The sequence below is a fragment of the Carlito syrichta genome, unplaced genomic scaffold, assembly GCF_000164805.1.
Source record: "Carlito syrichta isolate Samal-C Ts95f unplaced genomic scaffold, Tarsius_syrichta-2.0.1 Scaffold309115, whole genome shotgun sequence".
NCBI lineage: Eukaryota > Metazoa > Chordata > Mammalia > Primates > Tarsiidae > Carlito > Carlito syrichta.
The window spans coordinates 944,379-960,511 of NW_007253211.1; the positions used below are offsets into that span (position 1 = coordinate 944,379).

The 16,133-nt window shown below is 52.3% G+C and overlaps 2 protein-coding genes across 2 annotated transcripts in view; both read left to right on the top strand.

Moving 5' to 3' along the window:
- The first annotated feature begins 1,093 nt into the window (after positions 1 to 1,093).
- On the top strand, positions 1,094 to 10,319 carry MLN (motilin). The gene is made up of 5 exons (XM_008066827.1): positions 1,094 to 1,115; positions 3,383 to 3,506; positions 5,312 to 5,428; positions 9,382 to 9,463; positions 10,272 to 10,319. Exons 2-5 carry the CDS (start codon positions 3,390 to 3,392, stop codon positions 10,280 to 10,282), a joined length of 327 nt encoding a protein of 108 aa, XP_008065018.1. The 5' UTR covers positions 1,094 to 1,115; positions 3,383 to 3,389; the 3' UTR covers positions 10,283 to 10,319.
- Positions 10,320 to 15,916: 5,597 nt separating this feature from the next.
- Positions 15,917 to 16,133, top strand: part of LEMD2 (LEM domain containing 2) — a 15,463-nt gene continuing 15,246 nt past the window's right edge. Inside the window, exon 1 of the mRNA XM_021717003.1 lies at positions 15,917 to 16,132. Coding sequence (XP_021572678.1) covers positions 15,962 to 16,132 — 171 coding nt within the window. The 5' untranslated portion in view covers positions 15,917 to 15,961. The remainder of the gene's footprint in view (position 16,133) is intronic.

The window sequence follows — 16,133 nt, forward strand, 5'->3', positions numbered from 1 at the left end:
GGCAGAGCGTCTTGTTCTTTTCCTCTATACCTACTTGGACCTGACTGAGCCACTCCCAACTCATACAGAGGATCTCCATGATACCCTATCCTCTGTGCCATTCTATGTCTGGGTATGCCCTGTCCCCTCAGAAGCTCCCATTTCCACTCTCTGCTGTACCGAGTCACATCCAGTCTTGACCCTTGTATGAAGAGACCTTGCAGCGTGGTCACAGATGAACGGTTTAACTGTGCCTCAATTTCCTCATCTGTTAAATGGGGGAAATAAATGCACCAACTTCATGGGGCTGCATGTCAAGCCTTCCCTGAACAATACCATGTTCTGGAAATAGCACCAGCCAACAGCAGCAGCAAGACAGTTGTAACTCCAGATGGCATTCACATCTTCCCCCTTCCATCCTTGACTCTGTAGACTTACTGTTTGAGTTACGTGACTACCATGAAACATCTCTCATAGAGGTGTTCGGCTTCCCACTTAGGCTACAAACATATAGACCTTTTTCTATGGTCACCTGTACACACTTCCTTGGTTCCCTGGTGGCATGTGGTCCTGGCACCCTGGGTCTGGACCTGGTCATTGTCTTTTCTTTAACCGAATAGAAAGCTGTCACAGACTCCTGAATACTTGCTTTCTCGAGGGGCTTCGAGGAGGAGACTGAAGAGAAGTTATCTTTCTAATATAGCACTCTGACAGGTTGACAGAGAATCTGATCACTGAAGAGTTGGCCTGTAGACACTCACCAACGACATGTATCTAAGGAACAAAGAAGAAAAGGCTTTCATTAACCTGACCTCTGAGAGGCAGCTGAGTTTTCAACGGACAAGAGAATGTCATCTAGGTGGGGACTGGTTTCCACCTACCCCTGATTGCTACTCATAAGAGATTCCAGGAAGGCCCTGGAAGCCTGTAGCGTGACAGTCTCTGCCTGTGGTTTCCATGAGCTTCAAGAATTCAGGCTCCCCCACCCAAGGCCCCCAAAGTTCTGGCCAAAGGTTAATAGGATCCGAGGGGAGCTCTAGGAGTTGGGAGGTATATAAGGGCCCGTCAGAGGAGCTGGACACCAGAGGACAAGCAGAAAGAGACCTCTCCAGGCCCACTGAGACCACACTAACGCCGTAAGTAGTCACTGGAGAAAGTGGGTGGGGAGGTTGTCAGTGTCAGCCCTAAAGCAGAACAGTGGTGCAAGCTGAAGCCAGCCCAGTCTAGGGTTCTTTGAGGCAAGCTGACCCACTCCTGCATCTCTCTGCCACCTTCTAATACCTTCAGGCTGAGCACCTCAAGCTGATTCCCAAGGGAATTGGTGACAGAAGCTGGGCTGAAGCATGGAAGCTGGAGGGAAGCTGGTAGGTACAGCTCCCTGCAAAGCAGAGGTTGTTGTGGGTGGGTCTGGCACCTCAACAGCAGGTCAGGAACCCAAGCCAGAGTTCAGCAAGGACAGCGGGCCCCACTTGGCATGATGGCTTTGCTCCAGAAAATTAAGAAAAAAGCTGGTCCCAAGGGAAATCACATGGCTGCAAGACTAGCCCAGTCTGGTGCATCTGTAGGGGAGGGTGGAGGGCATCCCCTCATGCAGAGCTGAGCACTTGCAGGCTGCAGCCACCCCATCCCTGATGATGGAAAAGGGAAGCCAGCACCTCATTGTACAGTGAAAAGCTCCTTCTCCCACCCCCAGCTCACCAGAACACAAATAAATGTAGGTGACACGCCAACCGCCAGCCGGATCAAGAAAATGAGCAGCAATTGGATTTTGCCTTTTTTTATTTAAAGTTTTTATTGATTCTTATGGGGTGAATTAAATACAAACACCAGGATGAAAAGGGATCTATAACATCTCCGTGAAGGAAAGGGGATGCCATAAATGTGACATATCTGTCTCCGATGGGGGAAGGAAGTGGGCCCCAGAGGCTCTGCAGGGAAAGGATCTGAATGAGAGGGAAGGAACAAAGATGGAGCCTACCCACCCCACCCGTTCTCCATTCAGCTCAAGCTCCTCTGGCTCTGTTCTGGGCCGCCCTAGAGGGAGGTGGTCCTCCTAACCTGCTGGGATTTGCACATAGCTTGGATGGGGAAGCTTTGGCTGCCTGAGCTCTCCCGTTCTTACTCATGGAATGTGAACAAAATGGCGAAAGCAGGGAGGGGAGAAGAAGAGAGCGGGGTAGGGACAGAGAACAGGAAGAGCAAAAAGGCAGAGGAGGGTACTTCCTGTTGGGTAGAGGTGGCTTTAGATGACTGAGGAGACAGGTCTTGCCGAGAGGCAGGATGCACACCTGTGGCACCGAAGTTTCTATCTGAAGGGAGAGCCCTGCTTAGACCTGTAGACAAGCCAGGAGGCTGACCCAGAGCAGGACCACCTTCTTCCCACAGAATCCAGGCCACCTGAGGGCTGGGGGAGCTCTTTACCCAACACCCTGTAGCCACCTCCACCCCCACCCCCATGCTGCAGTGGTGCCCTGGCTCCCCTCCCCGCTTGGAGGCCTGGCCCTGTACTCAGCAGTCCACCCAGGGCAGGAGTGGTGGCACCCAAGGAGTGTGGCATTCAACAGGCCTGGCCCTGGGACGCCCTCCTCCATCTTCTCATGGGCAGAGGCAACATGAAGTGGGGTATGGAGGGAAGAGCACAAAACCTCAGAAAGACCCCACTCGTGCCAGTACCCTGTCAGCACTCACTGAGTTCCAGGTATTGGTGGGCTTACATGGAGGAGGCTCCCTTCCCTGTTGTTTCTGATGGTGGCCAATGGGCAGCTGGGCTGGCCCTGGGGAGGGGCTTGTTCAGAGCTGGTGCTCGCCCCATGGAATGAGAGCTCCACTTTCAGCTCTGGGATGAAGCCCCATGTTGAATCTTGCCATCTGGCTCCTCCTCTGCGTAAGCAGAAGGTCTTGGTTTTTTCCTCTACAGACTTGGGGTCTTGGGCTGGTGCTCCCAGATAGGGTCCTGGTCATCTGGACCTTTCATCATTCTAATTGGCACATGAAGCCGGAGGTCTCCCTGGGTCTTGGGGTCGCAGTCCTATTGCTAATGTAGGAGCCCTTTCTCTGAGAAATGGAATCCTTCTTGCTTTATGAGCCTAACTGGTTCCAGAAGACCTCACCTGTAGCACAGAAAGGGGCTGACAGGTGGAATGGTTCTTCTCTGGTATGTGGCAGGGGGCTGGGTGGCCTTGGTTAGTTGTCACAGCTCTGGGGCAGAGAGGGGACTCAGAGCTCATCTGGTAAAGTCCTGATACCAAGCCAGCCCCAAGGCCAAAGAGGCTAAACTTCTCCCCAAGATCACACAGCTATAGGTGGGGCATGGACCAGAGCTGAGGGCTCCTGCCTCTGATGCAGCAAGCAGTCTGTCACTGTATCCTAAATGTGGTGACAAGAATGCCTTATTATTGTCCAGCTACAAGATGGTGTCCCGCAGGGCCGTGGTTGCCCTGCTGGTGGTGCACGCAGTCGTCATGCTGGCTTTGCAGACTGAAGCCTTTGTCCCCATCTTCACCTACGGTGAACTCCAGAGGATGCAGGTAAGAAAACCCTACTGCTCATCTCACAGACATGGCGGAGGTGGCTCACAGCCCTGGCCGGCCCTGAGGGTGGGGGTTCATGTCTCTGAAGCACAGTGCTCCTTTGGTAAACCCATGCTTAACGACCAATACAAGTGACACGGAGGAGGACAGCGGGAAGGACCAGGATGCAGGATGACCCCAAGCCCCAGCTGTCTCTGGTCACTGGCATCACTCAGAGATGTCAGCGGCTCACGTGAGCAACATCCTTCCCACCCCTGCTCATCTTTCAGAGGAAGTTTTAAATTAACAGGTCAATAAATATTTACTGAGCCTCTCTGCAGTACAAGAGGCCACCCCGGGTAATGGGCCAGGGCATGCAAGGAGATCTCAGTGCCTTCAGGGAGCAGGCCAGGGTGCCAAGACACAAACACATGAAAAATTAACTAACAGTCAAAGACAAAAGGGAGATGTCACAGGCAGGACGTGATGAATTGCTCCATAAGTGATGCTGATGCTAAGGGCTCAGGTTCAGAGGCGGGAGGAATGGTCAACCGGAAGCTTGTTTGGAAGCCTGCAGGGAAGAGGTGAGACTCAGCAGGGCCTCAAGAGATCAGGACAAAGTGCCCCAGGAAGCCAGTCCCTCCTCCTCTTTAAAAGCCTCCTCCTCTTTAGAGCCCAGAAGAAAGCAAGATGGGCCTAATGGAACTCAGGCATCAAGGGCCTAAGAGAAATTGGATTGCTGGCCCTGCCTCCCTGGTCCCTTTTACTTTAGACTTCAGGGAATTTTGAGTGCCTGCACGGATGTTTGGTTCCCTTTAACCCAAGGAGAATAAGAAATGGGGCTGTCATGTCTCTCCTTGTCCCACCTGTTGGAGACTGAGGTTCTAGCAGGGACAAATACACTAGTCAAGTCTCAGGCTTGGGGGAGGGTTCATGGCTCTGTAGCAAAGCCTGTCAGCAGGGGAGGTATCCACATCTCTCACAGGTGGACAGGGCTCTGAGCAGAGGCAGGTCTGAATCCAGAGCCCCTTCTTCGAGCAGATGTGGGAACTGGGGAGGTACTACAGCAGATCCGCCTTCCTGCACGCCAGCTTACCCTCCCGGGCAACGACCAGTTATTCTAGAATCCCCAAGTCTCAGGGCACGGAGAAAGCCCCAGAGTGACGTTAGAAAAACCAAGAGAATGGGGTGTGTCTGATCTCAGTGCCTAGGGACCTGGCGAGCAGTATGGCAGGCAAGATTTGGGGCTGGACAGAAGCAATTCGGTAGAACATAAACTAGCAAAATGGCAGCCAAAGGCTACTTTGCATTCATCTGTTCCGTGGTTTTTCTCCTCGTAATTGCTGGGCGCCGGGATTTTTATGAAGAAGCTGCAATCTCCTTCCTCCATAATTCATCTCCCTGTCTCGAATCTTATAAATCACCTACCAGGGACTCCGAGTTCCTGGGCCACACCACAGCGGCCTCCTAGGCTAGGCTGTCTTGCTACCTTTTTTATAGGCTCTCTACTAAGGGAGACACACTTTCACGCTTAATATGCATGAAGGGCGGCCATTATTTTCAGCTTTTTAAGTTAATTAACAGTAACAATCTGGGTGCAGTGTTTTAAGTACAAAGGAGTAGGTTCCTCATCAAGTTGACCTGTTGGTGGGCAGCCCCAAGGGTCGTTCTTAAGCCCCTGGGCGTCTCCTGGGGAGAAGGGGTTCTTTTTGTCTGTGGGGAGCTCCGGACAGTCAGCACCCAGGGTGAACGGAGACAGGCAGGGGGTCATCTGGGCAGGCTGAGGGAGGGAGGTTTGATACAATGTTCTTCTCTGCTGCTAGGAAAGGGAATGGAATAAAGGGCAAAAGAAATCCCTGAGTATGTGGCAGAGGTCTGAGGAGGCAGGTCCTGTAAACCCCGCAGAGCCCACTGAGGAAGAAGAGAACAAAATGATTCAGGTGAGCAGACAATGAGACCATGGCTCCCCAAGCCTAACCAAGAGGCGGGGGGCCCATGAGCCACCCTCAGTCATGGAATGTCCTAGGACACTGCAAGGAATAAGACATCCAGGCCAGAGCTCCATCCCAATAGGGAGAGACAGAGTCATTTTAGGCACCAGTTAAGGAAGTGGGATAGTAACTGAGTGGGGTTGGGGGAACTCCTTTGTCCCTGGGAGAAGTCAGGGAAGAATTCCCGGAGGAGATGACATTTGATTGGAATCTTGAATGAAGCGAAGGAGCAAAGAGCGGAGGTGAAAGCCTCCCAGAAGAAGCAATAGGAAGTGCAAGGCCCTGCTAAGAGCCGGATGGGTCTCAGGCACTCAGGCAGGCGGGCAGAGAGAGGGCGAGGTCAGCAGGCCCAGGTGTGCCACAGGGGGGTTTGAAGCAGGGACATTACCTGATTCCACTGATAGGGGTAGCACAAGTGGAGGCTGGAGACCAGGGAGAAAGTAGGAGGAGCTGCATTCCCCCAGGGAAAGAGGTGACAGACACGTGGTTCCTCCCCTCCTAGACAGGAATTCAGGAGCAGGGCGGGCCTCGTGCATGGATAGTCCTAACTGAAGAGTCTTGAGCATGTGCCATCTAGTTCTTTTATCTCACAGATTTGGGTGATGAATGAATGAACCCCTACTATGTGCAAGGCACTGGGGACAGAGTAGTGGACCAAAGAGACACAGCCCTGTCCCCCTGGAGTTCATACTCCAGAGGGGAAACAGAAACACCATCCTTCAAGAACCAAAACAGACCACAGACAAGGCAACAACAGTAAGCAAACTCTGCAGTGTGACAGCTAGTGACAGGTACTACCTTTTTATCAAAGTAAAAGTAGGGCAAGGAGCTGGGGAAGTTGGGGGTTTAAATAGGGTGACAGACTGGGTGCGGTGGCTCCTATCCGTAACTCCAGCACTTTGGGAGTTCAGGCGGGAGGATCTCTTGAGCCCAGGAGCTCGAGACCAGCCTAGGCAACATAGCGAGAACTTGTCTCTACAAAAAATCAAAAAGTAGTTGGGTATGGTGTCATGCACCTGTAGTCCCAGCTACTCGGGAGGCTGAGGCAAGAAGATCACCTGGGTCCAGGAGGTAGAGGCTGCAGTGAGCCGTGATCATGCCACTGAACTTCAGCCTGGGCAACAGAGTGAGATCCCAACTCAAAAAATAAATAGGGTGACAGAGCTGGCTTCGAGAGTAGATAGTATTAGTGCAAAGACTCAAAGAGAGCAAGGCAGTGAACCATAAGGGTGTCTGAGGGAAGAGCATTTCAGGTAGAAGGAACATCTAGTGCAAAGGCCCTAAGGGCCTGTTGTGTCCAGGAATAGTGAGGAGGCTGGGACAGGGAGACAGGCCAGACTGGACTTCAAAGGCCATTGTTTGTATTTTTCATTCACTCTGCTGAGGTGGGAACAAGGGTTTTTGAGTAGAGGAGAGACATGATCTGATTTATATTTTACATGGGTCTCCCCAGCTGCCGTACTGAGAACAGAATAAAGGGACAAAAGCAGAATTAGGGAGACCACTGAGAAGGCTGCTGTAGTATACGAGAAACACAGAGGGAGAGGCTCAGCTTGGGGTGGTCATGGTGGAGGCAGGGCAGAAATGGACTTGGGGAATATTTTGGAGATAGAAACCACAGAATTTTCCAAAAGAATGAATATAGCATATAAAGATAAAGTAAAGCCTGGGTGTGGTGGCTTAAGCCTATAATCCCAGCACCTTGGGAGACCGAGGTGATAGGATTGCCTGAGCCCGAGGTTTGAGACCAGCCTGGGCAACATGGCAAGACCTCGTCTCTACAGTAAATCAAAAAACTAGCCAGGCGTGGTAGCGCATGCCTGTAGTTCCAGCTACTTGGGAGGCTGAGGCGGAAGGATCGCTGGAGCCCAGCAGGTCGACGCTGGGGTGGCCATGAGCATACCAAAGCACTCTAGTCTGGGCGATGGAGTGAGACTCCAACTCAAAAAATAAAAAAAGATAAAGTAAAAACTGACTTCAAGGTTTTTGGCTGGAAGTACGGATTTGTCACTAACTGAGACTGAAGTCTGTGGTTGGCTACAGGCTGGTGGGAAGAAAATCAGGAGGTCAGACTGGACCAGTGAACCATCAGATGCTCTTGGGCATCTAGTAGAGACACTGCACTGACATACAAGTCTGGAGTTCAGCAGAGAGGTTAGGGCTGGCAGCACGAACATGAGTGTCACCAGCAGTTTGATAGAATTTCAGGCCAAGACTGGGTGAGCTCTCTCACGGAAAGGGAGAGGCCCCAAGCCTGAGTGTGGGGCATTTCACATAAGGGGGCCAGAGGGATGAGGCAACTGACGTCCAGAGAGAGCAAGCGCCTTGCCATGGCCACACAGGAGTCAGGGCAGAACCGGGAGTCAGGGCAGAACCGAGCTGGACTCCTGCCTTCTGCTTCCCTCTGGACACTCAGGCCAGTGATCTTTCCAGCACTGTCAGGCACATGGCCCAGACCGCAACCTCGGTGCTGTCACCCCACTCAGTGAGGTGGGCTCACTTCCTTCCCACCTGCACTCTGACCTCCTTGGACTCAGGGAGAGTGAGCTGGGTGTGAGTCCCGCAGCTGGCAAGGGAAGCTGGCTCAGGAGCCCCAAATGTACCTGAGGCAGTTTGAGGACTGACTGCAAGGTCTCCGTGGGACATGACACAAAACCCCCGTGGCCTTCTTAGAAAGGCATGGAGTGCAGTGCCTCTTACCCCTTTCACCTCCTAGAACCAGGGTATACAGGCCCGTAGGGGTCCTTTCTAGACTACGCAGTGCAGCCTTATTTTTTTTTAATTTTAAAGATATGGGGTACAATTCAGGGTTAGGTATACAAATGTTCATTATGCAGGTACCTCAAATGCCAATCCCAACACCCTTCCCCTGGCAGTTTCCCACTACTGCCAATCCCTTTCCTATAGTATTATGATAATTGTTCAAGATCCGCTTATAAGTGAGAGCATGTGGTATTCAGTTCTGTTTCTGTGATAGATCATTCAGTATCATAGACTCTAAGTTTCTGCGAAGTCAGTCTCCTCATTTTAAATTGAGGTCACTGAGGCCAGGCAGGACCCAGACCTGGGCTGCTCAGACACCCCAGGGACCTCCAGCCCATTTCCCACTCCCAGGCAAGCCGGTGGGAGGCAGGGGGTTGGGGGCGCAGGCGCCAGGACTCCTCCATGGCCACTCAGTAGAGGCAAGGAGTCTCCGAGTCAGCAGGCTAGTCTGTGCAGCAAGACCACTGAACCAGGGAGCCCAGGGGGGTGATAGGGAGGCCAATCAGCGCCCTAGCCTCTGCCTCAAGGCCACAACTGCCCCCTTTTGTTGAGAGCCTCCAGACAGCGAGAGGGGAGGCAGCCTGGTGGTCACCAGCACAGCCCTGGAGCCTCTTGGGTGGAATATCTTCTTCCTCTGCTCTTTACCTCTGTGTGGCCCTGAGCAAGGTACCCAGCCTCTTTGTCCTCAGTTTCCTCATCTGTAAAATGGAAACACAAGCAGGCCCTACCTAGCAGGGCTATTGAGAGGCTTAATAGACATAAGGCACTTAGAATGAAACACAGTAGACTCCACCTGGCCCTTGGGAGGTTCCACGATGTTAGCTATTATTACTGGGGGTGGGAAAGTGAGTTCTCCCCATGTGAAAAGCCAGATGGGGTTCCTGCTGACCCACCCTCCTGTCCCAGCCTCCCCATGAAGGAAGGTATATTGATGTCTTCTAGGATCCAGCCATCTAGTTAGAACTAGAGGAAGGTGCCAGGATTCCCAGCAGGCCTGACAGAGGCCCAGAGGACAGGGAAGAATGGGGTCAGCAGAGTGGTGAGGCTCCTGTGGGTCCCTCCTGCCACCTGTAGGGCACCCAGGGGTTAACGGCCTCTCCACAGCACTCCCTTCTTGTTAACGCTGCCTTATTTCACAGCTGACTGCTCCTGTGGAAATTGGAATGAGGATGAACTCCAGGCAGCTGGAAAAGTACCGGGCAGCCCTGGAAGGGCTGCTGAGCGAGGTGCTGCAGTCCACCCGGAACGGTACGGGAGGGCGGGGCGTCTCTGCGCCGGGCCTGACCTCCACCCACCCTGGTGTTAATATTCCAGAAGCATGTCTGAGCAGAGTGTGAGGACGGTGATTTGTTTTCTGCTTTGCACTTGAGAACCGTAGAGCTGTCTTCTCCCCGGGCGCACCCCAGCCTCCTGGGGAAGCCTAATCACGGAGCAGAGCAGGTTCTGATGCCCACTGCTGGTCACGGGTCCCAGTTCTCAGCGGGGGGGGCAGGGCGAGGGGGGGGTGTCTCATGCCCACTTCCCAGTCGCCTATTGGCAGAGAGCCACAACAAATCAACAACCACTTACCCACCCAACCCTCCCCTGCTCCAGATATTTTCATTCCCTCCCAAAACACCACCGAGGCTGGGCTGGGCAGTTGCTCCAAGGAAATTCTGGTGTAGGCTTTTCTTTTTTTGTCATTTGTTCTGCAAATTGAAATCCTGAGCCCCATTTGGTCTTGCCCCGTTCAAGGTCTGCCCGAGTTACTTGTGTAAAGCTAGATCTCCTGTGACAAACAGCCACTAATTACTGCTCAGAGTCCCCGGGAGGAGAGGAGAGAGACACGGGGGAAGTGCTGTTGGAGAGGGAGAAAGTGGGAGGTTAAACGACTTGCCCCAGGCTACAGGCTTCCAGGGCCCGCAGAACTCCCACCCCTCCCTGGCCTGCCCTGCATGCCCCCTACCCTGGCCTGCAGGCTGGTTTTAGAGGGCAGTTTCATAAGCAGACCTGCTAACAGTACTGAGCTGCAAACCTCTGCCTTCCCCAGCAGCCAAGTGATGCCCGGCTCGGGGGAGAAGGTGGACAGCTCTGGGAGCCGCCTTCCATCCAAGGGGGGCCCACCAGCGGGGCTCGGAAGGAAAACAACCTTTCCAAAGCAAATCCCCCTCCAGCAAATAAAGCATGAAATATACAGAAATGGCTCTTATTTAATATTTTAATCTCCAAAGGGCAAACTCAGGTCATGAGAAAAGAGGGTGGGAGGGGAGAGAATCAAGTTGCAAAGGAGTTGGCCATCCATGCTACATACATTAGCAAAGCGTGTGCCTTTTGTGAGCTCTAAGTTCAAATGTTAACTCAGATCAAGGAACTCACTGATCCTGCGGGTACAGGTGAGGAAACTGAGCCCCGGAGAGATGGAGTTTTTTGCCTTCAGTCAGTGGCCAAGCAAGGGCTGGAACCCCAGGCCATTTTCAGTTTATTGACTGACATACTGGAAGTCTATCGTGTCAGAAGATTATAAGGCCCTGTGCTCCGCCCCTTGCTGAGAACCTTCCAACTAGTCCTTTAACCTCAATGAGCCTTTGCAAAAGCAAGGTGGTAATATCCACCTTGAGATCTGGGGACGGAGGCACCAGCAAAGAGCAAATGACTATTATTATTATCACCTTGTGACTACAAGCTCTGGCATCCGCAGCAAAATTACACAGTCAACCCACTTATTTCTGCCTTCTAAACAAAACTGGAGGGGAAATTTCCCTCTAATTTAATTTTGCATTAATGAATGTTCATTTATTTATAAACTGGGGCCATGAAGGAACCACAGTTCCCTCCATCTATCGGTTACCAGCAATCAGACACAGTGTCCATTCATTCCATACTTCCATCTCCCTGGTCACTGCAGGGGGCTGAGCCACCCAAAGTAGTTACCAGAATAAGAAGACTCCAGCCCTTTAAAAGGATCCTCTTTTGGGCGTTCTGAATTCTTCTGAGGAAAGCCCAAACCTTCTAGGGGCCCAGATCCCGACATGCTGCAGGTTCACACGCATTTCCAGCGCACACACTGATCAGTCCGAGAGCTGCTGCAGGTTCCTGGGAAAGGCTGCCAGGAGGTCTGGTAATAAGTGGAGAGGAAGCTGCTGCCATGGGGCACATGGGGGTGAGGAAGTAGGAAAGAAAAACCCATGAGGCATGGCATTGGGAAGAACTGGATCCAAGACTCCTCTGCCCTTCCAAGTTCCACCATGCCAGAGCACCCTCAAATCTGTCACACACTCCAAGGAGCAGAAAAACAAGAGCTGGGGGTGCTCAGCCATGTTGAAAACACAGATTTTGTGTCCTTCTCACACCCTCTGCTGGAATCCGCCCCTGTAGTGAGCCCACCTTCCCCCATCACTAGCAGAGAGTGCCCATGTCTGGAGAGGGGTCCCAGCACCTGCTGGTGAATTTTCCCTGAGTCCTTGGGCTTTGGAGAGTAACAGTGAAACAGACACCCCAGAGGGAAATGGGGCCTAAGGTGATTTCTCCCCAGGTGGTCTGCACTTTTTAAACGGGAATTGGTTCAGCAACGGCACAGCACCAAGGAAGGTGCAGAGCTGTCCATTCTACAGAAAAGCCCAGTTCAAAGCTCAGCACTGTAGTCCAGTGTCCTCAGCCCTTGCACCAGTGCCTCTGATGTGCTTCTGGGTAATGAGGCGCAACTGGACCCAGCTACCACCTACAACTGTATGCACAGTGCGCTGGCCGCTTGTTTAGATGTGTTGGCTCTTTCTTCTCCTGGTTTCCTCCTCCTGCCACTGTTCGATTTCTCACAATCAGCTCATATAATTCTTTTTCACCAACGAGCTCCTCCCGTTTCCAGGACAGCAGACTCGATTGCTTACAGGACATGCACAGCCTTGGAAGAAATTAAAACTGGGGGGAGGCTAGGGAGGGTTCTGTGAACTGAGCAGAGAAAAAATAACCACAGTGTTTTCACAGAACAGCAGAAAAAAGAGACAGACTCATGGTTAAAGCTACAGAAGGAGTGGGACCAGAAATCAGCCAGGATCAGAGACAGAGAGAATTCCCAGAGTAACCAGCACAGCAAGGATGCTGTTCCTCTTCGCATCTGGCTGAGGTTTATCCAGCAAGATCTGCAAGAATCTCTCCAGATACCTGGCAATTGCTGAGAGGCACAGATTACCCCGTCTTCATTTGAAAAGTACTTTCCACTTATAGGACCACAAGTAATTATAGGGCAACTTGAACCTAGCTTCACAAGATGGAGATGATGAGGTATTTTCTCTGTAACCACATCAGTGTGATTTTAGAATTATTGAGCTACATAGATTTGCCATGAAATTGAATAGTTAAAAGCAAAGAGTAATTGCCTGATATCTGTACGCTGTAATTTAGTATAATCTAATCATGGACAAAGCCCAAAAGAAAATGTTCTGAAAGCATTACATTTTTCTTCATACACAATTTGTTATTGACATCAGGTAATGTATTCCATGCCTCTAAAGGAACCCTTACCCATGGATATCAAAGTGTGAGAGTGGTCAAAAGAGCGAGAATTTCATTTAATTTTCAACAGTTTATGAAACACCATTCTGGCATTTCTCTGTGACTGTATCTGCCCCTTTGCTGACATATCCCCAGGCCTAGAAAGAGATGAAAAGGATGACCTCATCTTCCACAAGGCACTGAGACGGGGCAACCAGAAGCTGGGTGCTCCTGGGGTCATTCCAGTCAAAATCTGAGACCAAAATGGCATCCACTTTCCCATCACTCCCCTAGCACCCTGCCCCAATGTGATGCCACCCATGGCATGGCTTGAAGGAAGCCCCCCGAATAGCTGAAGGGGTGCATGGGTCCTCGAGGAGGTGGATCAAGGACAAGTCTGTGGTCCCTGAGCGTCCTGAGGACCTGATAAATGTGTGCAGGGCTTTTTGCAGGAGGAGAAGGAGGATGAAGCCCACTAAAAGATTTATGGCCGTTATTATTATAAGGCTTTGCTGAGACAGAGAGAGGTCAGCAGGACGGAAGGGAGAGTGCAGCCCTCCGGGAATCCAGAGCGTGCTCCGAGCAGCCCTTCACCGCTGCTAAATGCGTGGATGTGGTTACTAAGTAGATGGAGACACTGGAGCTTGTTTTTCCTCTTCTGCCTTTAATACCTCAGGAAGACCGACCACAGCCTGAGCGGCTCACCTTAAAAAAACCCACAGCAGAGTGGTGAGAGGGTGGCACACGGGGCAGCCTTGTACTTGGCAATATCGCCCTTTTCTTTCAAATATGTGTCCCCACCTTGGACAGGCCCAGCAGGAGAGCCGCGCTGAAGGCAGGTAAGGCCGGCCCTAGGAAGCCCCGCAGGCCTCATGAGCAGCTCCTGAAAGGACAGAGGTGGCAGAGAAGCAATGGGGTTGAACCCTTGGTGGGGAATGTGTGGATGGTCATGTGGAGGACAGTAAAAAGAAAAAACCAATGTTACTAAACTGTGTCAAAGGGCCTTGCGGGGTGGAGAATATTGATGCAGAGCTGACAAGGGGATATGAGCCTAGGAAGGGTGGGACTGGAGGTCGAGTTCAGGAGGAAAACGAACAGGCATGAGCCCCAGGAGAAACGACTGACTGACTTGTGAGGTGCCTTCTAAGAGGGGTGGGGAGGGGGCACACTGATCAGCAAATACGCTGCCAGGGGCCTATTGACGCACACGCCAAAGGCCTGTAAGACTCTGCAAATCAAGGCCCATGACAGCCAGAAGCCACCGTGGGAGAAGAAGGGTTAATGTGTGTGGCAAAAGGCTACAACTGCAAGCACGATAGGTCTATGCTAGAGGAAAGACAGCAGGGTTCCGAGGAAGGGGCTATGGGCCATCTGCCCTAGGTGTGTGTGATGGTGGTGGCAGCGTCCCCAAACACAGGAAGCTGACAAAGCCCATACTTTGTACCACCTCTGGGGGTGGCTCCAGTGCAGTCCATATTTTTCAATCATCCTGAGATCCATTGTGATAAAACAGACCATAACTCTGTGAAATGCTGTAACGTTAACTTTGTTTAAGCATTAGTTTCAAGCCCTCTTAGAATATACAGGGCTAGTATTGATGCCGAAAGGTTCATTCTTTATATATTGAACCGCACAGCTGCAAGGAGTTGCACAAATGTTACCAACTCATTTGTCATGCAAACAGTGCTTCAGAAAGAAATAAAATACTATTATGTGGTATATGTGTTAGGCAATCACTATATCAAATTCATGGCATTCCGTGCAAACACAGGCAGAGAAAAGGAAAACAACACTTGGTGAGCGAAATCACACCACATGGGAGACGCTAAGTCAGGGGGGTTGTGGGGAGGCGAACACTGGAGGCCTGACCAAGCCGAACTGTAATTTTCCCAGCAATTGTGGCCAGTGTTGAATACTCTTGAGGTAGAGCAAGTAACAGGAATGCAAAACCAGGACACAGGAGAATGGCCCAGGTTGCCAGGAAGGGGAGGGGCAAGATGGGAGGAGACGAGGGGGCTGTTGGGTAAAGCTACAGGGATATCCCAGGGAGGAGGGGACAGGGGGATAGGGAAGAACTGAATGGCAGGGGTAGAAACAGACTGAAACCTACTAGGCTGGCAATAAATGTTTGGGAAAGGGAGTTGATGAGGGATGTGGAAAGAATACCAAGAGGGAGAGGGAGCTGGAAGAATGACTATGAACTATGGCTCTATTTCCATTTGCCACAACTCCCTTTGCTTCCCTAGGGATTTCCTGTAAGAGCCTTCATGTAACCAAATCCCCTGCCCTGTGGGGGGCTCTACACAGCACTGAGGCTGTACAGATGTGGATGAACTCAAAACATGCTTGGGCTGTGCCAGGTTCTGTCCTAAGCACCTTACCCAAACTACCTCTTCTAGCCCTCACAGCAATCCTGTTGAGGTTTACTGACAAACAGGCTAGAAATGTTAATTGAATGTGATCACACATCTAACAGCTGTGGAGTGGGATTCGAAATCGAACTGTCTGGCTCCAAAGCCCACATCCTACACCACAAGAGGCAACAAGACTGCGTCTCTTCTCTCCTTAGGAAAACCCCACTCTACAGCCACAAGGCCTCCTCCCAGAAGCCCCAACTGCGCACAGGAGCCCGAGGACATTGGCTTCTCCGCCTCACCCCGGTAGCAGAGCCTCCGGGAGCCCCCACCAGGCTGGAGCCCCCTGGGGACCCGTGTCTGTCCTAGGGCAGAGCCCGTGCCCACTCGGTCCTCAGTGTTGCCTGAACCAGCCTGAAGTCAGGGGCTGGGTCTAGCGTCTACCCCACGATCCAAATGAAACCCGATCTCACATCGGTCCCTAAGCACAGAGGCGAATGATCGCGCCCCACGCGTGACAGTGGCTTCTCTTTCACCGTTAATTCACCCATTAAACACTTTGTCGAATGCTTACCACGTGGGGGACCCTAGCCAGGTACCGCGCTAGGGGCGGAGGATTCAGAGATAGGAACCACTTGGACTGACAAACGAAGGGAAGGTGGAGGGCCGGCCAAGAGGGAAAAGAGAAAACAAAAAATAAAATCCCCTCGGACCTCCTCAACATGGCGGCCCGGAAAGTGGAGTCAGACCTCCTCGTCATGGCCGACCTTCCCAACATGGCGTCCCGGCCGACCTTCCCGTCATGGCGCAGGGCCCCGCCCGCTCCGTCGCGGCTGCCGGAGGGAGCAGTTCCGGGTTCGGAGCGCGCCAGGGGCGGGCGGGGGGCGGCGTCCTGGCCATGGCCGGCCTGTCGGACCTGGAGCTTCGGCGAGAGCTGCAGGCCCTGGGCTTCCAGCCGGGGCCCATCACCGACACCACCCGGGATGTCTACCGCAACAAGCTGCGCCGCCTACGGGGCGAGGCCCGGCTGCGCGACGAGGAGCGGCTGCGGGAGGAGGCCCGGCCGCGGG

Coding starts and splice junctions, on each gene's coding strand:
- MLN (XM_008066827.1), top strand. CDS start 3,390: ATGGTGTCCCGCAGGGCCGTGGTTGCCCTGCTGGTGGTGCACGCAGTC. Junction 3,507..5,311: donor GTGAACTCCAGAGGATGCAG/GTAAGAAAACCC, acceptor CTCTGCTGCTAG/GAAAGGGAATGGAATAAAGG. Junction 5,429..9,381: donor AAGAGAACAAAATGATTCAG/GTGAGCAGACAA, acceptor CTTATTTCACAG/CTGACTGCTCCTGTGGAAAT.